At 47.8% G+C, this 27,561-nt stretch overlaps 1 protein-coding gene across 1 annotated transcript; it reads left to right on the top strand.

Annotated features, from left to right (window-relative positions):
* The first annotated feature begins 376 nt into the window (after positions 1–376).
* On the top strand, positions 377–27,367 carry LOC135806569 (uncharacterized). The gene is made up of 23 exons (XM_065320767.1): positions 377–1,419; positions 1,780–1,957; positions 5,373–5,602; positions 5,793–5,824; positions 6,175–6,478; positions 6,696–6,739; positions 7,226–7,346; positions 8,004–8,075; positions 9,115–9,146; positions 9,663–9,804; positions 10,060–10,103; positions 10,570–10,732; positions 11,406–11,636; positions 12,861–13,059; positions 14,654–14,739; positions 15,473–15,723; positions 16,152–16,676; positions 17,510–17,704; positions 22,799–22,879; positions 24,563–24,586; positions 25,334–25,379; positions 25,653–25,762; positions 26,087–27,367. Exons 1-23 carry the CDS (start codon positions 1,302–1,304, stop codon positions 26,375–26,377), a joined length of 3,519 nt encoding a protein of 1,172 aa, XP_065176839.1. The 5' UTR covers positions 377–1,301; the 3' UTR covers positions 26,378–27,367.
* The last annotated feature ends 194 nt before the right edge of the window (positions 27,368–27,561 follow it).

Raw genomic sequence — 27,561 nt, 5'->3', positions numbered from 1 at the left:
TCCGGCCCCTTGCTCTGATCGGCCCTGGCCTGGCTTCAACTTTTCAAGTAACTACGGTACTTCAACGAATGCCTGAATAGTCTAGAATGGTCTACATCCGCGACTGTCTGTGTCCGCAGTGTTGACTGTACTGTGGAGTTTAGACTTTAGTGTGGCGTCCATGCACAAGTAAAGTGCGCGCATATGCATGCACTCATTCACTCAGTTCAACTCAACAATAACCATGATAAACAGCGTAGATGTCTAGGCATTTTTGAGCGTGTTCTGCATGGTCCTGTCGATCGTTGCCTACATCATACATGACTGTATGACTGTACGTAGATCTATGTTGTAGAGAGTAGAGTTGAGTGCGTGTGATCAGACTTCAGAGCGCGCGGTTCAACTGCGCTGGAATCGCACACACATGGGACTTGTGTGATATGAAGTCTGCCTCTGACTCGAGTCTGAGGCCAAAACGGCAAAAGGGTTTTCGGCGCAGATCTGCAAGCCGCGTGGGTCAGGCCGGAGTGAAGCTGCGCTGTTCTTCAACACCACTGATTCCCCGTCACAGTGACCAAGGTGACCAGTGTGGCCTGTGGGGTTGTAGGAAGAGGAGTCAGTCGTGCGTGAATCCTGTGGTAATTCCCGTAGCTGTTTCTGAAGACTGCCCTGCCAAGCCTTTTCTGGCTACAATCATTGACATAAATTCTAGGGTGCGACCTCTCTAACCTGTCTTGTGCTGTACGTGAGAGATCGTCAGTGATTGCGGAGAAAGTACGTTTCCTACTCAGCTGGTGTTCTTCGCCATCCTAATCCCCTGTCGTGCTACGATCTTCTCTCCTGCATGCGCTCACTGCATCACAGTCAGTTCTTGCTGATCATAGAGTCGCCGTCTGCTGGTGTGAAGTTTAGAAAGTAATTACCTACCTTGGCCACCGGCCACACGCAGCACTCCATTGGTTTCCGACGGTCAGCGGTTCTGCTGGAAGTCACCTGTGTCCAGTTTGCACCCAGGCGCTGTTTATCAGCAATGACTATGTGATTCCCTGGTGGCACGCAATGAGAATGTCGGACGTGTAAACGCAGGCGCTGCCCTGTACTGTAGCAAGGATCATAGGAGCGGAGTATTGCCACTTGCGTTTGGAAGGTGTGAGTATCTTTCTGAATTTTGGTCGCTATCGGATTTGTGACATTCCGGTGAGAATCATTACTTGTGTAAGTAGTTAGTTGTGAGGGATCTTGCAAGGTCCAGGCGATATCGGCACCGCGCCGTGGCTTTGTGACTGTGATCACCGGTGCCATACCAGCAGCTAACGGTCGATATGAGTCAGCTCCAGTTCAACGGCGGTGGTGGATTTATGGATGCTGGCCAAGTTCACATCCAACAAGCACGACTTCAGCCATTTCACCAGCCACTCTACCAGCCCCGAGAGCCACTTGGTGAGTGTGCACTGTGCTGAGTACATGGGTATAAACATTGTGTGTCGCGTGTGTTTGTCTATCTTCGTTACTATCGTGACCGTATTTCAATGCATCCACGCAGACCATACGGGCATACTGCAACTGATATCATATGTCCACCGGTAGGTAAACACTAAACACTAAACTGGCAAAGACAAGTGAATTATGTGAAGTTTTGAGGGCGAGAAAGAACCGTCACGCATCTGCTGCGGAACTCTCCGGTACAGCACACGTGGCCTATCGTCGAGGTGAGGCGATGATTGCACGTCGTTGCACTACTCACAGGAGGTGCGTGTTTGTCCGAAAAGTTTTCTGCATGACATTGTGTTTTGTTCCTAGGCTTACAAGTCAACTACGAGAGAAACTCGCTGCAGGAAATTGCGAATGGACTCAATCCACTGCCAGCGTTGAATGACGATGTGTGGAAGCGTGGCTGGGCAGCATGGTCCAGTCAGAGGCCACGCGCTCGAATGGCCCAGTTCATCGTGGATCTACTCTATGCTGGAAAACACGGACGGTAAGGCGACTTACTACATGTACTACTACTAGTAGTAACTAGTAACTAGTATATCTTTACTTTCATAGACTTTTATTATTACTATATATTAGTTGTAAATAAAATGTACTAGTACTAGTACTTTAGTAGTAGTAGTAACACAATAGTAAGTTTGTCACGCACTGCACTGTTGGATTGTACTACTAGTCTGTAGCCTGTACTCACCTGTACAAGGCTGTAGCCTGGGCTGTCATTCAGGTCAAGCTCAAGCTAGCTGTGATCATGCCAATGAGTGATGAGTGATGGTGCAGAGATTGGAATGCCCCTTGCTGTTCATGACAATGTGTAGTTTGTTCTGAGCCATTGTGTGTTGGTATGTACCCACTGGCACTACCCATGTACCCAGCTGGGCTGCTGACTGCTGTGCTGTGGCTTGCATGCTACACACCCACACTAGCACTGGTCACACTACCTATTAACTTATGGTGTAACTCAGTGTGAATGACAAGGATGATGATTGATGTTGTGTGGGGTGTGCCAATACAATAGCTATGCTGACCAGGGCAGGACAGCTGTTCTATTCTTGGGACACTAGGCAGTTGTTCCCTGACTGGCACCATGGGCAGAACAGACATTTTCCAGGTTTAGCATGAAATGTCCAGTATTTATGGCACTGAACTTGGGGAAAGCATTCAATTGTATATGTATCTCCAGCATGTAGTAAAGTTGATTGACTTGAATTGAAGGGTTTCACACACAAACTGTAGATGTTCTATTTTTAAAATGAAAATGGACACTGTATTCATTTTGGTGCCACTTTCTTATCATTATCTCAGTCCTACAATGCCTCTATTTTCTTTCATAAGCTCTCTTCTGTCTCCAATTCCCTATACCAATGCCACTAGAAACTAGAGTAGACGCTAACACTCTGACCTCCAGCCCAGCAGTTTAAGATTATCTGTTGTAGGCTGTAGCAGTTCTTGCAACCCGTGCAGGAACTAGTTATGCATACAGGTGGTAAAGTTGAGAAGGAAAACCACCGCTCTACCTTGGTGCTCAGGAACATAAAAAGGAACCATTCCATTCTGTTTGTGCGAGTGTGCGTGTACATGTGTGTGTGTGTGTGTGTGTGTGTGTGTGTGTGTGTGTGTGTGTGTGTGCACATGTGTGTGTGTGTGTGTGTGTGTGTGTGTGTGTGTGTGTGTGTGTGTGCACATGTGTGTGTGTGTGTGTGTGTGTGTGTGTGTGTGTGTGTGTGTGCACATGTGTGCACATGTGTGTGTGTGTGTGCGTGCGTGCATGAGTGCGTGTAGGCCCCCGTGTAATATGCCGGCATTTTTTTGAGCATTTTCGGTACAATCCGCGAACCCAGCACTTTGGGCTCGTGATGCAGCATTTTGGGGGAAACGGAGCACTTGGCTGTTGTGTATCAAAATTGAGAGAAGAAAAACTTCCCAAACAAGAACGTCACTTCCGCATTCCGTGGGTCAGCTTCTTGTTGAGTAGTTTATGAATTGTTTACCATGGCAGACTCGAGCAAGTCTCTTATTGAGTGTGTTTCGGATGACAGAGATGAAGATGAAGATACTGTAGAGAGCGATTCTTGCAAAAAGAGTGAGCATTTTCCGAGCATTTTCGGCAAGGTTTGGGAGCATTTTCGGCATGGTTTGCGAGAATTTCCCGAAAGCATTTTCGGCAAAGTTTCGGGCATATTACACCGGGCCCTAAGTGCGTGCGTGCTGGGTGTGTTGGAGAGTGTGTGTGTGTGTGTGGGGGGGGGGGGGGGCACGTGTGGGTGTAAGCGTGGCAGCCTCAGCAAGAACAATGTATCCACAGTCTACTTCTAAGATAGGCAGAACAGCACCACAACTTTCACTGAGAAGCGATGCTAGTGTAGAATACGAGTGCATGGCAAAGACACAATGAAACCAAACCCATGGCATAATCGTGTCTGTATGTGGCAAAGACACAAGGAAACCAAACCCGTGGCGTAATCGTGTCTGTATGTGTTTCAAGTGTATCTACAGTTCTACATGTATCTGGTGTACGTGGTGTTAGCGGAGGCAGTATGGGATTACATATGCATCACTGTACACTGTACACTGTATACTCTATACATGCGTGGACTGCATGAGGAGGCCATCCTGTTGTAGTGTGATACAGAGTGTAGGTGTGTGATTGTACTGCCCACCCTAGTCCATGTATTCGTTGCCAGGTTCGCACTGCTTGTAGTGTAAGACACATGACTTACACTTACACTGGAACTGTACCATTCACACAGTATAAGTCTATGATAATGTGATGGGGGTAACCGTTTAGACTGCCAATCAATGGCGGCCTTCTTGAGCCTGCAGCCACATGGCGTGCTCGACTCAAGTAAATGAGCAATAGTGACATGTCCAGCAGAGAGATCAAAGTTCAAAGACGATAAATTGAATGTTACAGCAAGCAAAGTGGCCATAGGGTAGCATACGATAAGTGGAATATTGAACCCGCCCATAGGTGATACCTTATTATAGTAATATCTGCACTCTAAAGCTGGAACAACGCCTGTGAATGCCCAGGGTTACTACCAACCTGGGGCTCGTCGACTCCATCGTTATGCAATACAGTCGACCTACCCTTATAACGATATTTGCGTCAGACCAAGAAATATTGTTATAAGGGTAATATTGTTATAAGGGTATTGGTTCATTTCATACATGTACGTCATAATGCATGATTTTTGTTCATTTTTTACACTCTTTAGAGCATAAAAACTTGCGCACATGAAATATTATGTACATAGCAAGGCATCAATGGTGCCCCCATCGCATTTTGCCATGTCTCAGTGACTTATCAAGTGAAACTTGCCCTACTTGGATAGTGGAGCCTACATATTCCCTGCTAAATATTGTTATAAAATGGAAAAATGCCGAGTGGTCAGCTCATTTTATATCGTATTAGGGGTAATATCATTATAGCAATATTGTTATAAGGGTAAGGCATTGTATACAAAAGTCAATGGAGTGATTTGGTTGGACAAAAAAATATCGTTATAAGGGTAATATCGTTATAGAGGTTATCGTTATAAGGGTAGGTCGACTGCACTTCCTTTCCCCATAGCTCTCCACCTCACATCAAAAGTCAGATACGTGCATTGGGTCTGTCATCACACTTTTTGTACTTTCTTTTTTCGGCCGAGGGTTTCCGGACAAGCAGGAAATGTCCTTGATGATTCAGAAACACTTCTTGGATGTGCCTACAAAGTGCTGTCACAAAGCCATAGCACAACACATTACATAATTATGCATGTGGTTTGAAATAGTGGTGACTGGTCAAATTGATCGGGTCATTTCGCAGCTTCTAAAATGCCGCGAGGCTTTCTCATTGTTGCTGCTGATTCTGCTGTTGTTGCTGCTGCTATGCATGTCCTTCACATTTACTTTCTCTCTAGATGGCTGGATATCTCGGCAGGCAAGTTTGAATTGACCAATTGGCCAGAAGTGGCTCAACAGTGGTATGGTGCCAAGGACCGCATCTCTGATCAGTGCGACGCTACCAGTATGCTACGGAAGGGACTGCCAAGAGCTTTCCCAGGACTGGAAGAAATCAAGTCGGAGGCAGAAAAGGAAGGCACCCAATACATAAAGCGTGTGTTCCAGATTCCACCCAAAGTGGTGCAAGGTTAGATTTTTTGCAACAAAGAAATTTTAATCTGCGGCAATGTGTTACCAGCTATTCATGTTGGTGTGCTGAATGTTGCCTGGTGAAGCTGTGCAATTGCCATTACCAAACTGGCATATGTGCGAATGCTTCGCTTGATCTCTCTTTCTTTATTTCTCTCTCCCCTTCCTTCCCTATCCTATCTGCGCAGAGGTGATCAATTGTGCACTCAGTCCAGAAATTGTAAGTATGTTTTGGCCTTACAATTCACTTTAACCAGTCTAAGCACTCACACTAAATGATCTATGTGGTGGGAAAGTCTTTTTTCACCAAATGTATTCAGGAATGGCCCATCTTCATGGTGGAATAACGAAACTAAAGGTGAACAAGAAAAACGGAGTATGGAGTGGACATGCCAAAAAGCGGAGTAGACCTTTTATAAGATGATGAGTGTGAGAAAAACGGGGAGGAAGAGAGGGGCGGGGGAGGGGGGGGGGGGGGGTGGTAGGAGTGCTGTGTGTGTGTGTGTGTTTAAATATGTTAGTTTGAAATGGAAGTCATACAGGTCTTTGCTTGTCTGTGCTGTATTACAGGATTTCTATCCGAACCCGAATGCCACAATTCACAACATGCTACTACCACAGCAGCAAATGCCGGGCACCGAACCCATGCTAGCAGACGGTGGCCGGTTCCAGGCCTTTTCTGATGCACAACAGAAGCAAGACAACCTTACCCACCCTACACAACAGGAGTTCCCGATGCTTGTGATGCAGCAAAAGTTGCTATTGCAGCAGCAACAACAACAGCAACTACAGCAGCAGCAACAGCAGCAGCAGCAACAACAACAGATGCTCTTGAACAGCAATGCTCTACAAACACAGTCTATGGTTGTCAATGGCAAGTCACAGCAGCACAAAGTATTGTTCTTTTTTTAATTGACTTTTTTCTCTTGTTGCAGTACATTTGAGCTTATTTGACAGGCACTTTGGGACTGTATACATTTGGTTCTTCAGAAGCTACTGCCTACAGTGAGGCTGTGCCGATGTTTATTATGCGTGTGGCTGTATTATCTTCACTTGTTGATGACCTCCTCCACTGTGTGGTATGCGTACAGGCACATCAGGTTTGGCTGGATCAGTGCGGGATACTAGAAGTGAGGTAGGTAGCTGGCTGTAGATGCATTACATGTGTACATCAGTGTCTGCTCCAGAGCCGGGTGAGCCGGGTAATCGACCCGGTTGGGCGGCGCATGGACCTGGTTGAAAATATAGTACCGGGTCACCTGTGACCCGGTTGGTACTTTACGCGTTCGAACTTTGAAAGGACTGACTACATGGCTTGTACATTGTATGTGTGACAGATCATGCAGAGGCGCGCGTCGAATACATGTGTACCCGGCTCCGACCCGGTTGAAATGGTTGTCTACCTAGACTAGGTATATGTACACATGTAATCGGCATCTATTGTACGCCACTACATGTGCTGTGGCAGTGACTGCAATGCACTCACTGTTGTCTTGCTAGCAATCGACTTCATCGTTTGTCCTCGGAGAAAGGAGAGAAAAGGGAGGCGGGGACTTGACTTTAGTTTTAAGCGTGTGTGTGTTTGTGTGTTTGTGTGTTTGTGTGTGTGTGTGTTTGTCAGTCTCCTAACTCAGTGGGAAGTAGTAGCAACTCGCAAGGAGTGTTTGCCGAAAGCAGCAATGTCTCCTACTCCATTGGAACTGGTTCACCGAATAGTTCCTTTGGCAACAACCATGTGTCAGGTAGGTGTGCAGGGTGTGAGGGTTAGAGACAACAGGCACTGGTGCACATGCTAGGCTGCCTGTACAGGTGCGTAGCCCAAAAGGAGCACGGGGGCACGTGCACCCCCTAAAAACTTCGACCTAGGTTCAGTATGCACATAATGACCATGAATGACATGCACTAGCCATCCTACACATACCGGTATGCGGCCGTGCACCCCCCCCCCCCCCCTAAAAGGGGGACGAGCTACGCCCCTGGTGTAGACTATGTTTTCATTTTCACATAAAAGCATAGAGGCAAGTTCTTAGCCATTGGTGATCGAACAGGTATTAGCTGCCTGTTTGCATGTGCTCCGGGGTGAAAACCAGGAACGTATGGGATAGAAATGTGTATTGGTTAGCTTGAAAATCACCCCAGGTATAGCACTGCAATGTATGACTCCACGTGCACGTCGGGTTTCACCAATGCATGATTTATTAATACATGCTTGTCTGCAGTCACCCCAGTGGTAAATGCCATTTTGGGCACTAGTTCTTCCAATCACTCTACTTGCTCCCCCGGTCTTGTGTGTGTATGTTTGTGTGTGTGTGTGTGTGTGTGTGTGTGTGTGTGTGTGTGTGTGTGCTTACGTGCTTTGTTTTCATGACTTTGTTTGTGTGATGTGCTTGCTTGTGCAGCGTATCAACCTCAGTCTGTATCGCCCAATCCCACTGCGCCATCACCCTTGTACAGTGGCTGCACTGGTGACGGTACGTCAATATCCTCACCACAACTGCTGTGTTTCTTTCCTCCAGATAAATCCATGTTGAATATGCTCCTTTAGTGTATGATATGCTCTGCTTCGGGCAATGTAGCCAGGGGAAAAATCATTTTGGACCTAGACCACTGGTGTTGCAGTGTTTAAGACCTTCATTCTGACCTTCAGAGTGCTGCTGTTGCTGCTGCTCATAATGGTGTTGGTGTTGCTGCTGGAACATAGTTTGTTCACCGACGTAGAATAAACCACATGCATGCATGTCTGTATGATAGGTGATGTCTGTATGATAGGTGATGTCTGCATGATAGGTGATGTCTGTATGATAGGTGATGTCTGTATGATAGGTGCTGAATGAGAGAGAAGTAAACTGGCACTCAGGCATGAACTGAGGGAATGAGAAAGCGGTCGCCTTGGCGATTTGACAGACTTACCAGCGTATTTAGGGTCGAACGGCAATGCACTGACATTATTATGTGCTTGTTCGCGTAGACATCAGCATAGCCTGCAGCTGCATTAACAGGCATGCAAATCATGCAAACCAGCCAAAAATGTTCGCATAAGCCACTTCGAATAGATACAAAAGACCACAACAGTTTCAGAAAAAGAAGAAATATGCGAAAAGAAGACAAAAACTAGGGTGCCGACACCACTCGGGCACAGATGTCCACCCAACCGCTTCGATCAGCAGCAAGGGCACGGAACGCCTCCAGATCGACTTTGCTTGACAAGGAAAGTCCAATCCGCTTGGCATCATCTTGTAGTAGCGTTGGTAGTGTGTGTCTTGGTCGTCCCCTCCAGCCCGCTGGACGACATAGAAATCTATATTAGCTCCCGAGAGTGATGTGCAAACTAGCTGGTAACAACTACAACTCCTATGTTAAGTGGACCATTGTGAAAGCGTATGGAGATTCATAGATCCGGCATCGGTTGTTAAGTTGACCATAGTGACTGTCTAAGATTGTACTGATGGGCGATTTTCAAAAGTCATAACAATCATATTGCTGCTGGTTTTGTGTTTTTGTCCATTCTAGATTCTGGCACTATGGCAGGACATGATGGGCTGGTAAGAGATATTCTAGCACGGCTCATTGTAATCGGATACGACTCAGTCATTGTAATGTTGTCTCCTTGTCAGTTGTATGCCGTATTTCCTCTTCAAAGTGAAGGGAATGAAGGCTAGATAAGCAACTTGCTGGGAATCAGTTTAGCTGGATACATGAACTTGCGAGCAGTCCGTAGCATGATACATGCATGTCTGGACAATTGATTGGTAACCATATAGGGCCATTGGTGAAGCTAAACGGACATTTTCCAGGCAGGGTTTTCTGTCACATTGTTCCCTCGTAGTGTTGTAGAAGCGAACAAGGTGCTGTGTGCGTGCGTGGTTTTGTGCATGTTTCTGTGTACGTGTGTGTGTGTGTGTGTGTGTGTCTCTCTCTCTCTCTCTCTCTCTCTCTCTCTCTCTCTCTCTCTCTCTCTCTCTCTCTCTCTCTCTCTCGCTCGCTCTCCCTCCCCTCTCTCTCCCTCTCCCTCCCCCACACCTCTCCCCATCTCTCTATCTTTGTGTGCATGTTTGTAGAATGTGGTAAATCAACAACAGCAGCAACAGATGGGTGGAAGTGGTGGAGGATTTAGTCTACGTGACATAGTTGACAGTGTTGACCCAAACATCACGGCAGCACCTACGTTTGTCGAACCGAGAACAGCAAGTCGGCCACATGGTATGATATTCCTGTGCATCCTTCACTCACCTCAGGTTTACATGCCGAACACCAATACATTATGACACATAGACTAGAAAGGAAAAGGACATATGGATACGAGTTAAGAGTGACTTAACATCCGAGTTTCAAAGTACACGCTGTACACATAGTGTAGATTCAGTTTAGTATGATCTGACTGCACAGTCCTTCTGCCTTCATCCTTGCTGCTCTTTGTTGATGCACTCGAATTTGTTGTTGTGTGTATACATTCAGGTCATCAGTACTTGCATCTTTCTCCGAACCGCAGTCCGCTACAGGTAAATTACATCATGCATGAAACTCACTTCCTCCCGCTAGTGTATCTTCTTCTCGAATCACGAGTGCATGCATGGTTGCGTGTTCATCACAGCTTGTATGCTACACTTCTGAGGGGATTGCAAGTCGTATATCCGGTTGTGTTGTCGTTGTCTGCGTATGCAATCATATTGCTGGCACAGTCCTTTCCCATCAGATTGCCATCATATTGCTGGCACAGTTCTTTCCCATCATATTGCCATCATTTTGTAGCTATCACCACACCATTGTGCTGATTATTCATGCACCAAGGTGTCATTGGTGTTACTGCCGAGTCTTTGCGGATATACCGAGTCCTCTGTGTGATCTGTTCAGCATCAGTCTCCTGGTGATTGTGTGATGCAAGACTCCCTGAGTAGAAAGGGATTTTCTTCAACTGATCCTTGTACGTGTGTATTGCCATCCGTTTATACATGATTACGTGTGCAGGGAGGTGGTGAGCTACTTCTCTTCTATGCGTCATCACAGTCCCTACCGGAGGGGAATGTGGAGCTGACATTCGTGTCGCCATCAGGGCAAGAGGGTTCGCACATCATTGAAACGGTCTTAGCGAGTAAGATCAATCCGTTCATCTGCGTTGCACAAATTCCACGTAAGTAAAGCGTCCCGTGTAAATCCCACTTGTAAGTACAAGTATGAAGTAAGTACAAGTATGAAGTTGAAACTGCACAAATATTGCTGCCTAACAGGGAATGGTTATCTAGACCAATAGCAGTATCCGCTTAGATCGTCCTGAGCTGCTACCAACATGCACTTGTATGCGATATGTAAAATACTTTCAAACTCCATTCTCGTTGATTTGCCAGTGCGTGGAAATTCATGCAGTACCTGCTTTGTTTATTGTTGACACCATCATCGTCAGTTGTTGTTGTTGTTGTTGTTGTTGTTGTTGTTGTTGTTGTTGTTGTTGTTGTTGTTGTTGTTGTGGTTGTTGTTGTTGTTGTTGTTGTTGTTGTTGTTGTTGTTGTTGTTGTTGTTGTTGTTGTTGTTGTTGTTGTTGTTGTTGTTGTTGTTGTTGTTGATGTTGTTGTTGTTGTTGTTGTTGTTGTTGTTGTTGTTGTTGTTGTTGTTGTTGTTGTTGTTGTTGTTGTTGTTGTTGTTGTTGTTGTTGTTGTTGTTGTTGTTGCTGTTGCTGTTGCTGTTGCTGTTGCTGTTGCTGTTGCTGTTGCTGCTGCTGTGGTGGTGTTGGTGGTGGTGGTGGTCAGCGTCGTCGTCATCATTGTTGTTGTTGTTGTTGTTGTCTTTTGACTGACTGCTTTCTGCAGCGCATAACACAGCAGAACAGGTGACGGTGTTTGTGACCATTGCACGGGAGACTGTGGGTGAGATCCCATTCCACTACTATGCTGATGTACTGCCACCACCCAATGGAAGTGAAATGATTGATTTGCAAAGTCAGTTGGGCAGCATCTGCGGTCTACTCTCTGGTGTCATGCCACCTGGGTCAGCAGGGGGGTCCGATGAGGGTGATGGATCTTCAACTTACAGAGGCGAGGGTAAGAAGAGCACTGCTGTGTTTTTGCATGGGTTTGTGTGTGTATTCTTGTGTATTCGTGTGTGCGGTATAATTATGGGTTTGTGTGTGTGTGTGTGGGGGGGGGGGGGGGGGGTGGGGGGTGGTGGCAGTATGTGCATGGTACAGTAAGCACTACCGTTTCGATTTCCATACGATGATGATGTGCTGCGCCACTCACTATGTACTCATGTTCATGTGCTACTGTGTGTGTGTGTGTGTGTGTGTGTGTGTGTGTGTGTGCGCACGTGTGTGTGTGTGTGCGCGTGTGTGTGTGTGTATGGATATATGTGTTCATGTGCTATAGTTTGGGTGTATATATAATATGTACTTGGTCCGCGTCAGCGATATTGTCGCTTATCTTTCAGCTTTGTTTATATGTCGCCAATGCTTACTTGGCAGCCCATTTCATCTCAATTTGGGTTAGCAAGTTAGTTTGCTAGTACCTGAAAGGTCTAGCTAGAGTTCGAGTGGATTTCGAGAGCGACAGGTGGGTAATTCTGATTGATACAGCGCCGCATCAAAATAGATTATCTTTTTGCGCTGTGCAGGCAAGAGCAGCGCAAGCCACAAGAAAGTAATCGGCTACTCGGAATCAGCTCCATTTTGCTGAACGGCCGAGATCGCTCACCTCAGGGATCGCTCATCAAGCTGAGATCGCAGCTCCCTTACCAGCTCAACGCTCAGAGTATCCAGCGCGTCGTGGAGATTTGCAAGTACTGTACGCGTCGTCGTCGTTCAAAATAAAATCTTGCAAAGAACGGCGTCTGATTTGAAACACACAGGCTGTCGTGCTGCCCACGCGAAGTCCAATAGAGAAGGCGACCGTCACGATCGACTTCTCTTTAGAAAATAGCCAGGCAGCGGAGAGGAAGAGAGATGAGCTTGCAAAAGCAAGAGAGTCGATCCCGAGCAAAAATATTTGTCGCCAGACCGGAGAGCAGCGACGAGGAGGACCGAAAAAAGTAGGAACCCTTCCTTGGACAATAAATTCCTCGCAGCTAGTTGTCATTCTATACCTTACCGTCCATCGTACCAAGTTTTATCACTTCAAGTGCACGCGTTCATGTCCAAAGTCTAAGTTCAAATTGTCGAAAGATAAGCGACAATATTGCTGACGCGGACCAAGTATATATAATATGTATATATAATTATGTATATATAATGTGCATGTATCACTGTGTGCACATGCCACTTCATTGCACAGGTAACTATGGTGCGTATCATCGAGTGCTAGCACTAGCTATCACATTAGACCTACGCAAGTTAGCTAAAGTTGTCCTGAGCACTGACATCGGCGTCAAGTGCTTGTCCATGCCTTTGGCAGATGAACGACTGCTGGAAGATTATGCTGAGGATTTGGGACAGGTACAGATTTCAGCGTGTATGAAGAGTCTAAGACTAAGGTAAGAAGTATGCCTATCGTGTTGACCCAAACATGTGCAGATACTCATAGGATATTTCTCAGGAACGGTCTTGGCCCGGGGGTACACAATAAATTGATAACATGTTTTTGCTTGGACCGATGCAATATCTATGCATCTATTACGTGTACAGTCAGACCTCGCTTATCCGGTCCTCTTTTATCCGGATCCCTCGCCATCCGAAAGAAAATCGTTGGTTACTGATTTACAGCATTTGTCATGCATACATACAGTATGTGTGTTCGATTATCAGGTTCCCTCGCCTATCCGGATCTTTTTGTGGTGTACTAGCTGTGCTAGTACTTGTTAGCAACAATCCGAACTAGCGCACACACTGCACTGCATTGCTTTGTACTGCATTCAAGACTGACGTCATGCGCTTTGTTTTGCTGCGTAATCACAAATGGCACCAGCCCATTTTGCGGAAAAGAAAAACAAATCTTGCTTGCCCTGTTGTGCTCTTCCAGACAACGGATCGTGCTTCAGCAGTGTTTCTTTTCCCACCATCCCTCCCTATCCAACTTATTCACACCATCATAATTATCATACCCACTAATCGGGTCCACTCTCACAACTGGTGTTATCTAGCTATTTGCTGCAGCTCTGCCTTGCGCTATATTACATCCATTTAGCATTGCAGCTCTACGTTGAGCTAACAGCAGCTCTACTTTGAGCTAACAGCAGCTCTACTTTGAGCTAACAGCAGCTCTACTTTGAGCTAACCGCAGCTCTACTTTGAGCTAACAGCAGCTCTACTTTGAGCTAACAGCAGCTCTACTTTGAGCTAACCGCAGCTCTACTTTGAGCTAACAGCAGCTCTACTTTGAGCTAACAGCAGCTCTACTTTGAGCTAACAGCAGCTCTACTTTGAGCTAACAGCAGCTCTACCTTGAGCTAACAGCAGCTCTACTTTGAGCTAACAGCAGCTCTACTTTGAGCTAACAGCAGCTCTACTTTGAGCTAATCGCAGCTCTACTTTGAGCTAACAGCAGCTCTACTTTGAGCTAACCGCAGCTCTACTTTGAGCTAACCGCAGCTCTACTTTGAGCTAACAGCAGCTCTACTTTGAGCTAACAGCAGCTCTGCTCTGAGCTAACAGCAGCTCTGCTCTGAGCTAACACCAGCTCTACTTTGAGCTTCAAACCAGTTGTTTCGAAACCAGCACTCCTCAATCCAAAGATGCCTCTTTGTTGACTTGTTTGTGTGAGGGATGGGGCTAATGGAAAACAGATGTGTGCGGCTAAGCGAGGTCTGACTGTACATGTCCTGACCATAGTATGCATGTCTGACTATTCTTAGTGCTGTGATAATAATAATAATTATTATAGTGTATTTATGATGCAGTATAGTAATGGGTAGGCCGTCTTCTTACCAATTTTCCACTTAGTCAGATTGTGCGCACTGTACAGTGTGGTGTGTAGAGTGTAGGTGTGCTAGTGGGTAAGCTCCTAACCAAGCACTTGAAGTTAACCAGTTACAGTGGCTGGATTAGACTGTGTTCAGTGTTCTTTGCTGTCTTGTCATATATGTAACTTGTGTATGCCCTGGCTTTGCTCTATGTTCTGTCCGCTTGTAGAAATCAACACAGTGTATCCTCTGCCAGTGGTAGTCTGCAGGTTGGTCCACTGGAACTGTTAGATGCAGGAGACTGCTCACCTGTGGGTAAGCTACACAAGTTGAATGAGTAGCTCTGTTTTCATGATGGATTAGCAATACCAGGGCTGCCATTTGCTCCGAATTTTCGGAAATCGTCCGATTTTTGATCGCCTGTTGGACAAACCGACCGATTTTGTTCCCAAAGAGGGACAACCGATTATTTTTATTTTGAGCGCTTTTTTTAGTCCAGTTGGACATTCGGCGCTTCCAGGTCGCGTTTGGCCAGTCATTGTACATGTACATGTAGCTGTAAAATGCACGCGTGCTTGCATGTGTGTGGACAGTTAAAAATGTGTTCTGGGGCCCCAACAGCAAGCCATTTTCCTAAAAAAATTCACCGCGGGACACCCCCGGACCCCCGTCAGATTTTTCTCCCTCCAAGTGTGGCAGCCCTGCAATACACTCATACCTCGTTTATCCGGGCGGTCCGAGACCCGGCACTACCCGTAACTTTGAAATGTCAGTAACTCCGAATCACATACATTTTGATGGAGAAAGGCCATAGATATGGCATGTGACGTCACTATTTCCACAACAGCGACAAAAGAGTAATATTTCCACTGAACTTGTGACTGGCCCAAAGGGCGCCCGGTAGACCGAAGTGCCCGTAACTTCGGGGTCCGGATAACCAAAGTATGAGTGCCCTGTGTGCAACTCGACCGGTCGCCACCCGGTTAATTGTGTTTCTCAATGCATTGCTGTGCCTATGTCTGTACCTTCTCCTTGATTGTTACTGCAGCTTGTGTTGGTGAGCTGACAGCATCAGTTAGCATGAGAGAGAAGGAACACGAGATTGTGCGTTCAAAACTGGAGCTGGGCTCTGATGATGAAGATGACAATGAGCAGGAAGTTACTGACGAGACATTGATCGCATCAAAGCTAGAAGGGATGCAGTTACGTCCCAGTCTGAAGGTTACTGCACCGTCAATGTCAGTGGATGAAAGTAAGGCAGACGCTGATAGCAAGGACACACCCAAGCAACAGACCCAGGTTAGATCAGATGCCGTGACATCATTCACCTAACATACAGTGACATCATTTCTAATAATTATTTTATGGTGACATCATACCAAACACACTGACATCATTCCTATTATACGGTGACATCATACTGAGCACACACTGACATCAATCCTAATGTACGATGACATTATTCCCAATGGTAGGGCCGATACACATTGCTCCCATACCTATTCTCTTGAAACATACAAGGCACTTTGCTTTCAGAAACACGGGCATATACCAACGGCCGTGGAACGCATTACTTTTCATTGTGCTAAGAAGTTTGCCTTTATTGGATAACAAACTGGGTGAAACTGGGTGATGCACTGTCCATCATACTACTGTCCACCACAGCTGATCAGTCTGGATGAAGCATGGCACAAGGCTTGATCTCTTTCCCTCTGTGTGTTGTTTAGAGTGAAGAAGTACCTGCACCATCAGCAGAAGCAGTGGCGCCAGAGAGCACAGCACCCGGGAGCAATGAATCAGACAGCACTGAACATTTGAAATCCATCATAGGGCACATGTCGAGGAGATTACAACAAGCCTCTATTCAGGCAGCTGACAACCGACTTGTCATGTCAATGCTACTGAGACAGTCTGTGCAGGCACTTCATGAACGACAGCAGCTTGCTGCACAGCTTCTAGAAGCGCAGAAGAAGATAGCAGATACCGTTGACAGTGATGAAGAAGATATCGGGATTGACCTGAGTAAGGAAGAAGAAGAAGAGTTCCGTGATCGCGGTTCTACTCTCACTCGCGCTAGTGTAGGCAGAGCTACTGCCATCCACATCACTCCAGTGCAGGGTCCGTACCATGGAACAAGCATTGAACTATCCGATGACGAAGACGAAGACAACAGCAGTAGTCCGGACGTACTGAAGAGCCGAATCAAAGGATACAGGTCGACAATTGCCAGACTGCGGAGCGACCAGAGGGTTGTGAGTATCTGTAATAGTTCAAGCAAGACATGTGTCCTGTTGTGGGTACCTCTGCATGTTTGGGTACCTCTGCATGTTTGGGTACCTCTGCATGTTTGGGTACCTCTGCATGTTTGGGTACCTCTGCATGTTTGGGTACCTCTGCATGTTTGGGTACCTCTGCATGTTTGGGTACCTCTGCATGTTTGGGTACCTCTGCATGTTTGGGTACCTCTGCATGTTTGGGTACCTCTGCATGTTTGGGTACCTCTGCATGTTTGTCTGCATGTTTGTCTGCATGTTTGTCTGCATGTTTGCCTATTTCATTTTAGAAGTAGTAAACATACCTGAGGCTGAGATCACACACACACACACACACACACACACACACACACACACACACACACACACACACACACACACACACACACACACACACACACACACACACACACACACACACACACACACACACACACACACACACACACACACACACACACACACACACACACACACACACACACACACACACACACACACACACACACACACACACACACACACACACACACACACACACACACACACACACACACACACACACACACACACACACACACACACACACACACACACACACACACACACACACACACACACACACACACACACACACACACACACACACACACACACACACACACACACACACACACACACACACATGCTTTTTCACTATTGCGGCCATCCTCTGAACTACTTCCAGTAATAGAATGTAAGCAATTCCCTACACTGGATTTATGTATGCTGCGGTTGTGTGTACTTATATATCTGATTGGCATCTCACACAGCTGGCTATGGCACACGAAGAAGCTGAAACTAAGCTGAATGAGGTTCTGATCTCCAGTTCAAAGATAACTCGCACAAAAACGGTGCGTACACGTCGCCGTTACTTCCACGACTCACGGGCAGGGGGCCGAGGAACAGGAACGGCTGGAAGCAGCAGTGCTGGATATCAGTCGTCTGGCTATCAGTCATGTCAATCGGTGAGTTCTGCTGCCAATCAGGCTGCCGGGAGTTTGGGTGTCAATTTTGTGCCTTTGGGGGTCAATTTGTATGATTTGGTGTCATTCTGTGAATTCTGCGGCAGTCCATGATATGCAGTTGATTGGTTCTAGTTGTCGCTATTCGCGAGGTAAAAAGTAATGCCGTCAAGCAGTGACTTGGTCTGAAGATAGTGGTGGTATTTGCGAGATATAAGTTTCCGTGCATGGCACGGTAAGTGGAGTTAGCAACACACCAACATCCTTGCCATAAGCAACACTTGTACATGCATAACATGCACGCACTCCGAATTCCCGCGTTTCCGCACGGGACTGTGCGGAGCATGCGCATTACTCCAATTCGCCATGCTGTTGTTTCTTGCTCTTCGCTTTGCTGTGCTGACGGTCAAATTGTTTGACTATCGCGGCCAGTTTCTGATCAATATCCGATCAACCATGTCTCTGTCAGTGAGCGATGTCCAGTCAAAACGCTCTTTGCTTTGCTGCGCTGACGGTCAAATTGTTTGACTATCGCGGCCAGTTTCTGATCAATATCCGATCAACCATGTCTCTGTCAGTGAGCGATGTCCAGCCAAAACGCTCCGTTTGCTTTGCTGCGCTGACGCAGTGACGGTCAAATTGTTTGACAATCGCGGCCAGTTTCTGATCAATATCCGATCAACCATGTCTCTATCAGTGAGCGATGTCCAGCCAAAACGCTCCGTTTGCTTTGCTGCGCTGACGCAGTGACGGTCAAATTGTTTGACAATCGCGGCCAGTTTCTGATCAATATCCGATCAACCATGTCTCTGTCAGCGAGCGATGTCCAGCCATAACGCTCTTTGCTTTGCTGCCTTGACGGTCAAATTGTTTGACAATCGCGGCCAGTTTCTGATCAATATCCGATCAACCATGTCTCTGTCAGTGAGCGATGTCCAGCCAAAATGCGCTCTGCTGAGCTGCGAAACGCACTGGCATCCCGCAATTATTTAGACCCGACAGGAACAAAACCTACTCCGCGGACTCACCTGCTCGAGTTGAAGTTGGCTCCAGACTACCGTACGCGAGGACTTGGCCGCTCCGGCAGCGGAGCAGAACCTAGCCGAGGCAACTGCAGCCCCATCCCTGGCCTGGGAGACTTTAGTCGGGAGGAGGTTCGCGACGCATGGAGCACGTATTGTGCGACTTACGCAGCAGCACACCCCTCCAGGGCCCCCGGAGCTGTTTTCGCACCAGCCCATAATCTTGAAGATGGCTCGGAAATTTAGGTCCCTGATGCTGAGCTCTCCTCTCTAAAGCTGACACGAAGTATGCTTGGCGGCTTTGGCCTGTTTCCCCTCATGTCTGGCCCCGGCTTGGCATTTTTGGGAAGGTTCGTACCATGTAGATAAGGCACCACCATTTGGCCTTAGATCCTCCCTCTTCCGTTCAACAGACCGGCTGATGTGGACTCTCAGCCCAACGGCGACTCTGCAATGATCCTGCTAAGTCTCTTACTCGTCTTCAAGTACAGCGCTTCCGGACTCTCAGCCCATCTACCGACGCAGTGCTGACACACCCTGCACAGTCCACCCTCCAGCAGTTGACGACGCAACCATGGACCTCATCCGCCAGGGCCTGGCGGCCAGTTCCAGCATAACTTGCGCTTCGCTGCCGCGCTCCGAACACTTGTCGCCCTGCGCCAGGGCAAGCCACACTCAGGGACTGATCAGTGCCGGCAGTATTGTTCCAGATCCTGTACTTTGAGTGCATTGCCCACTGTGCTAATGGCTAGCCGCATTGGACGGCACTCACATCAATTGCAGTGTAATAGTAATGCAGATAAATCCTGTTTGGGTCAGGTTGTCAGCGCTGCCGGACTCGCATCCCAACTGCCGAAGTGGTGCCGACACAACCAGCGCAGTCCACCCTCCCGCAGTTGACGACGCAACCATGGACCTCATCCGCCAGGGCCTGGCGGACAGCTCCAGCATGGCATGCGCTTCGCCGCAGCACTCCGAACGCTTGTCGCCCTGCGCCAGGGCAAGCCAACCTCAGGGACTGATCAGTGCCGGCAGCATTGTTCCAGATCCTGTACTTCGAGCACATCGCCCACTATGCTAATGGGCAGCCGCATTGGACGGCACTCACATAAATTGCAGTGTAATAGTAATGCAGATAAATCCTGTCTGGGTCCGGTTGTCAGCGCGTCTGGACTTGCAGCCCAACTGCCAAAGCGGTGCCGGCACAACCAGCGCAGTCCACCCTTCAGCAGTTGATGACGCAACCATGGACCTCATCCGCCAGGGCCTGGCGGGCAGCTCCAGCACAACATACGCTTCGCTGCAGCGCTCCGAACGCTTGTCACCCCGCACTAGGGCAAGCCATACCCAGTGACTGATCAGTGCCAGCAGCATTGTTCCATATCCGGTACGTTGAGCGCATTGCCCACTATGCTAATGGGCAGCCGCATTGGACGGCACTCGCATCAATTGTAGTGTAATAGTAATGTAGATAAATCCTGTTTGGGTCAGGTTGTCGACGCTTCTGGACTCGCAGCCCAACTGCCGACGCAGTGCCGACACAACCAGCGCAGTTCACCCTTCAGCAGTTGACGACGCAACCATGTACTTCATCCGCCAGGGCCTGGCGGACAGCTCCAGCACGACATACGCTTCGCTGCAGCGCTCCGGACGCTCGTCGCCCCCGCGCCAGGGCAAGCTACAACCAGGGACTGATCAGTGCCAGCAGCGTTGTTCCAGATCTGGTACGTAGAGCGCATTGCCCACTATGCTAATGGGCAGCCGCATTGGACGGCGCTCGCATCTATTGCTGTAAATAGTAATGCCGATAAATCCTGTTTGGGTCATGTTGTATTTTTGGGAGAACAGTAAGGATCGCGAGTCAGGCCGGCATTGAGCCAAGTGCGCCTATATTCGCTCACAAGTGCATCCTTTAAGCCATCCCGTAAGGGAGAACAGTAGGGATCGTGGGTCAGGCCGGCATTGAGCCAAGTGCGCCTACATTCGCCCACAAGTGCATCCCTACTGCATGCTCGTGTATTGACACATCTGAATTCAACAGTAGGGATCGTGGGTCAGGCCGGCATTGAGCCAAGTGCGCCTACATTCGCCCACAAGTGCATCCCTACTGCATGCTCGTGTATTGACACATCTGAATTCAACAGTAGGGATCGTGGGTCAGGCCGGCATTGAGCCAAGTGCGCCTACATTCGCCCACAAGTGCATCCCTACTGCATGCTCGTGTATTGACACATCTGAATTCAACAGTAGGGATCGTGGGCAGGCCGGCATTGAGCCAAGTGCGCCTACATTCGCCCACAAGTGTATCCCTACTGCATGCTCGTGTATTGACACGTCTGAATTCTCGCCGGGCAATTGTTGCCCCAGTTAGTGTCGGCATTGGCCATACTAACGCACAGCGGTGCTTGCAATACTAGCTCTGGCATTGGACCAGAATATTGCATATTGCATACGGCAATTGTTGCCTATCTCCTGGAAATACAACGCGTAATAGCTCCCAAACAGGTCGGCTTGTTGTGTGGTTGGTAAATATAAGTTTCCGTGCATGGCACGGTAAGTGGAGTTAGCAACACACCAACATCCTTGCCATAAGCAACACTTGTACATGCATAACATGCACGCACTCCGAATTCCCGCGTTTCCGCACGGGACTGTGCGGAGCATGCGCATTACTCCAATTCGCCATGCTGTTGTTTCTTGCTCTTCGCTTTGCTGTGCTGACGGTCAAATTGTTTGACTATCGCGGCCAGTTTCTGATCACCACCACCCACCCCATCATCTCTCACTAGCACTCCATTCGAAACCATCCCGAAAGGGAGAACAGTAAGGATCGTGAGTCAGGCCGGCATTGAGCCAAGTGCGCCTATATTCGCTCACAAGTGCATCCTTTAAGCCATCCCGTAAGGGAGAACAGTAGGGATCGTGGGTCAGGCCGGCATTGAGCCAAGTGCGCCTACATTCGCCCACAAGTGCATCCCTACTGCATGCTCGTGTATTGACACATCTGAATTCAACAGTAGGGATCGTGGGTCAGGCCGGCATTGAGCCAAGTGCGCCTACATTCGCCCACAAGTGCATCCCTACTGCATGCTCGTGTATTGACACATCTGAATTCAACAGTAGGGATCGTGGGTCAGGCCGGCATTGAGCCAAGTGCGCCTACATTCGCCCACAAGTGCATCCCTACTGCATGCTCGTGTATTGACACATCTGAATTCAACAGTAGGGATCGTGGGCAGGCCGGCATTGAGCCAAGTGCGCCTACATTCGCCCACAAGTGTATCCCTACTGCATGCTCGTGTATTGACACGTCTGAATTCTCGCCGGGCAATTGTTGCCCCAGTTAGTGTCGGCATTGGCCATACTAACGCACAGCGGTGCTTGCAATACTAGCTCTGGCATTGGACCAGAATATTGCATATTGCATACGGCAATTGTTGCCTATCTCCTGGAAATACAACGCGTAATAGCTCCCAAACAGGTCGGCTTGTTGTGTGGTTGGTAATTGTTGTTATATCCGAGACTGTTATTCACAAGGTTGACAGTATTAGATTGAGCTAGAGAGCTAGAGACTAGAGAGATGTAGAGTGGGTAGTTGGAAGCGGTAGTCAGTAGAGAGATGTAGTGTGGGTAGTTGGAAGCGGTAGTCAGTACTGACAAAGGTACAAGTAGCAGCACAGTGTTGGCACTACAGCACTGCCGGGCGCGCAAGAACGGCCAGGCTAGAATTTCACCAAGTTTTAAGAACGGCCTAGGCTGGATTTTTGTAGATGAGAACGGAAACCGTACTGTACACTATAATTATAATGTACACTCAGTCGTATAACTTTTTAAATGTGCATGTATGACTGTACCATCGAATAAGAACGAAACTGCTGTGTTCGCTAAAAATGAGAACGGGCTAGGCTAGAACCCTGCCCCCCCCCCCCCCCCCCCCCGTTCTTCGGCGCCCGACAGTACTGTAGATATGGCAGTAGTGTAATGACACACACCACACTAGTGCTATGCATGCAGTCTCAATGACGGACCTGTTTTAAACATGTATGCATTGTGTGTATTGTGTTTACATCCCTAGGTTGATAGTCCTGCTCCTCGCACTCGTGTGCCACATGTCGGCAGCCAGACACAAGCTGGAGAAGGAGGGTCTGAAGAATCTGTGAGCAATCTTCTTCGATAGTGACAGAGTGTTTAGCTGCACTGCTGCCATTGCCAACGCTGCTGCACTATTTTATACAGTAATGCTGGTTGACCACGGATCAGTGATAGAAAAATAGGAGTAGGTAATGCGGCCGCGGGGCTGTGTTCTCATGTATCTCCACAGGCTTCTGTTATAGGCAGGAACTTGCTCTCTGAGGATCACAGCGCCTCCTAGTCATCAGTCTCTACTGCAGGCATCATCAGTCTCTACTGCAGGCATCATCAGTCTCTACTGCAGGCATCATCAGTCTCTACTGCAGGCATCATCAGTCTCTACTGCAGGCATCATCAGTCTCTACTGCAGGCATCATCAGTCTCTACTGCAGGCATCATCAGTCTCTACTGCAGGCATCATCAGTCTCTACTGCAGGCATCATCAGTCTCTACTGCAGGCATCATCAGTCTCTACTGCAGGCATCATCAGTCTCTACTGCAGGCATCATCAGTCTCTACTGCAGGCATCATCAGTCTCTACTGCAGGCATCATCAGTCTCTACTGCAGGCATCATCAGTCTCTACTGCAGGCATCATCAGTCTCTACTGCAGGCATCATCAGTCTCTACTGCAGGCATCATCAGTCTCTACTGCAGGCATCATCAGTCTCTACTGCAGGCATCATCAGTCTCTACTGCAGGCATCATCAGTCTCTACTGCAGGCATCATCAGTCTCTACTGCAGGCATCATCAGTCTCTACTGCAGGCATCATCAGTCTCTACTGCAGGCATCATCAGTCTCTACTGCAGGCATCATCAGTCTCTACTGCAGGCATCATCAGTCTCTACTGCAGGCATCATCAGTCTCTACTGCAGGCATCATCAGTCTCTACTGCAGGCATCATCAGTCTCTACTGCAGGCATCATCAGTCTCTACTGCAGGCATCATCAGTCTCTACTGCAGGCATCATCAGTCTCTACTGCAGGCATCATCAGTCTCTACTGCAGGCATCATCAGTCTCTACTGCAGGCATCATCAGTCTCTACTGCAGGCATCATCAGTCTCTACTGCAGGCATCATCAGTCTCTACTGCAGGCATCATCAGTCTCTACTGCAGGCATCATCAGTCTCTACTGCAGGCATCATCAGTCTCTACTGCAGGCATCATCAGTCTCTACTGCAGGCATCATCAGTCTCTACTGCAGGCATCATCAGTCTCTACTGCAGGCATCATCAGTCTCTACTGCAGGCATCATCAGTCTCTACTGCAGGCATCATCAGTCTCTACTGCAGGCATCATCAGTCTCTACTGCAGGCATCATCAGTCTCTACTGCAGGCATCATCAGTCTCTACTGCAGGCATCATCAGTGTAGTGTTTGCACTAACAGTTACAGTAGGGTGCCGAGTGTAGTATGCATTACTTCTATGCATGAGATGAGACTTCATCACAGTGTGGACAGCTGTAGTGTAGATACTAGATAGGCGGACTTTGTACACTTTACAATGCCGTGTGCTGACACGGCTGTTGTGGTGCCGCCTTTCATCAACATCGACACCTGTTGTGCTGACAATCGTTTCCTATGTGTGCGTATGTATGTATGTGTACATGTGTGTATGTGCCGGTGTATATGTGTGTGTGTGTGTGTGTGTGTGTGTGTGTGTGTGTGTGTGCACGTATGTGCATGTGTATGTGTGTGTGTGTACAGTTTGAGGAGTCTCTAGATTTCAAGGTGAGCATCACACACCTCCAGTGTCATTGTCTACTATGATTCATTTTTCTCTGTGTCTATTCGGTTATGTTGTTACTTCACCAGACTGTCCAGACATGAAAACAAGCATACATGTTACTGTTATAAAAACAGAGAGGTTCCAGGCTGTCCAAGAGAGCTGGTTCAAGCAATAGGAGGACAGAGAAAGTGCTTTTACTCCGAGATTCACGCACTAAGCGGTTCTGATGATCGCTTAGTGCGTGAAACTCGGAGTAAAAACACTTTCTCTGTCCTATTGTTTGTTACTGGTACATACACACCATGGGGGGGGGGGGGGCAGGAGGCATGCACTGATACAGGCATGTCTTCCTAGTCTATTCTGAGAAAGTATGTTATGTCTCATTTTCCCTCCCTCCACTGTTATACAATCTCCTCTCTTCTTGTTTTCCAATCTCGGCACTTGACTATTTGTTCTATATTGTTATCTGTGTAGCTGCAGCTTGACTTGTCATGATTTCAGCTTGGCATTGCAGTTTGTTTCAAGACATGTATCACCTACCGTAGTAGTAATGTTGAGCATGTACTTAGTATACACCATTGGTATGACATTGTATGTGTGTATGTGTGTGTGTGTGTGTGTGTGTGTGTGTGTGTGTGTATGTGTGTGTGTATGTGTGTGTGTGTGTGTGTGTGTGTGTGTGTGTGTGCGTGTGTGCGTGTGTGCGTGTGTGTGTGTGTGTGTGTGTGTGCCGGTATGCTGGTGTTCAGACCCTGATGGAAGAGCACGAGTTAACCTTGCCATTCAACACTAAAGGTAATTTGCCCGCTTTGATTGATTCAGCATCATTGCCTGCTCTCATGACCTTCTGTTCTGATGCCTGCTCCCATGACCTTCTGATGCCTGCTGTGTACATCTAGGCTCCAGTGACAAGCAGACTTTGCTAGGATACTTCCGGGAGGTCTGCTCAACTCTTTTCTTTTTATGTATTGTGAGCTTGGACAACTCTACGGCGTGTGGCGTATGTGGATTGACTTGTAGTCATGTGAAGTTCTGTTTTGTCTTATTCCGCTCCTGTTTCCTGTCTAGACTATGGCCTTGAGATTGAGATGGCGTGCTTCGTGAATGCTGTAACGCAAGGCGGAGTGGCTCAGAAGAAACATGGCGATCGTCTGCAAGCTGGCGATGTCATCATGAAGGTCAGAGCTGATCACCTGATGAACTAGGCAGCATGATCCTCTTACAATGGATGAATCATTACTCTACTTGTATGTGTGTGGGGCGGGGGGGGGGGGCAGGGGGGAGGGGGGGGGGTAAAACAATAGTACAATGTCATGTTATAAGGGGGGAGGGGGCTACTTATTCATATTGTTTGCTATAATTATACTTTACTGGTTCAAAACAGCAATGTCTGTTGTGTTGAGGAAAGGGGTATCTACACAACCATAATTATGAGTACAGCAATTGTACAACTGTTACAAGTGATGTTTGCTGGGGTCTGTGCTGTTTAATCTTACCTGTAGATCAATGATCAACCCATAACAAAGCTGCTAACTGGTGCGGCGGTCACGGAGCTCCTCGCTGCCTCATCCAAGATGGGCACTGGGCCCAAGCTGTCGTGCATATCACCACGCATGGCTGCCAGCAATTCGCCAGAGCTGACCGAACTGCGACCAGCCACGCTGGATGTGGCTGGCATAGGCTCTCCACTGCCACCGGGTGCGGCACAGCGCTGGTATGCACGCATGTCACCTGCAAGTCCAACAACCGCTGGTTTGGCTGAAGCTCACCACAAGGAAGCAGCCGCAAAGTAGAAGATAGCAGAGAGCTGTGGATGCTGACAGATCTGTGTTCGTTCGGCCTGTATCTGTGTACATACAAGTACACGATTATTTCTTAGTGTTTTTTGCTTGATATCATGTACTTCTTCCACTCCGTACGTCCGTTCTCACAACATCTGTATGTCCGTACGTCCATTCTCACAACATCTGTATGTGCCGCTTTGAGTGTACATGCATGTCAATGTACATGTAACATGCGTATGTGCTTGCATGCTTGCCTGCATTGTGAATCAATACTTTACTGCACGGGTGCACATGCAGGTGTGTGTGTGTGTGTGTGTGTGTGTGTGTGTGTGTGTGTGTGTGTGTGTGTGTGTGTGTGTGTGTGTGTGTGTGTGTGTGTGTGTGTGTGTGTGTGTGTGGTGTGTGCGTACGTGCGTGTGTGCGCGCGTGTGTGTGTGTGTGTGAGAGAGAGAGAGAGAGAGAGAGAGAGAGAGAGAGAGAGAGAGACAGAGACAGAGACAGAGACAGAGACAGAGAGAGAGACAGAGAGAGAGAGAGAGTGGGAGTGTGTGTGTGAGAGAGAGAGAGCATTTAGTGGTAAGAACAGAGACAGGACTTGCATTTGAACTCTCACAGATTTGGGAGATTTCTAAAGCGTCATTTGCCTTGTAACAGATAAGATATCCGCATGGATGTGATGAGATTCTGTTCTTTCTTTTTCACTTATTGCATTTTGCCTGCTTTCACTTTAACGCTATTTGCTTGCGGCTTAGAAGTTGCTGTCATGTACATGTATGTTTCATCTTATATTCTATACACCATAGCGCAATGCTATTATGCTATACACCATAGCGCAATGCTATTATGCTATAGCCATTGTGTTTTTTTGACCACCGCATGTAAACACTTTATCCTTCTTGTTCGGTACTTGTACTTGTAGTCACAAACAGAGCTTTACCTGGATCTCACTGACTACATTGTGTACATTATTGTATAGTGGAACAACACCATTAAACTGAATGTGTATTTTGGCTGGTGGAGCCTGCAAGCCGTTAGTCGTGCTGGTCGACCCACACATCGCAACACGTCTTTCCTTTTTCCACACTGATCTGAACCTGCCAGATTGGAGCACCTGAAGATGAATTTTAGGATAAGTCCTGGCTAGGCTTCTGAAGACTAGGACTCTAGTGCTGCATGTTATGACAAACAAGATT

This window comes from Sycon ciliatum, chromosome 1 (genome assembly GCF_964019385.1).
Source record: "Sycon ciliatum chromosome 1, ocSycCili1.1, whole genome shotgun sequence".
Classification (NCBI taxonomy): domain Eukaryota; kingdom Metazoa; phylum Porifera; class Calcarea; order Leucosolenida; family Sycettidae; genus Sycon; species Sycon ciliatum.
This window is presented reverse-complemented; position numbering and strand designations above follow the sequence as displayed.

Excerpts from the sequence above, each read along its gene's own strand:
- LOC135806569 (XM_065320767.1), top strand. The coding sequence starts at position 1,302 with ATGAGTCAGCTCCAGTTCAACGGCGGTGGTGGATTTATGGATGCTGGC. Across the intron at positions 13,060-14,653 it reads ATGAAGAGTCTAAGACTAAG|AAATCAACACAGTGTATCCT; the intron begins GTAAGAAGTATG and ends GTCCGCTTGTAG. Across the intron at positions 17,705-22,798 it reads GCTATCAGTCATGTCAATCG|GTTGATAGTCCTGCTCCTCG; the intron begins GTGAGTTCTGCT and ends TTACATCCCTAG.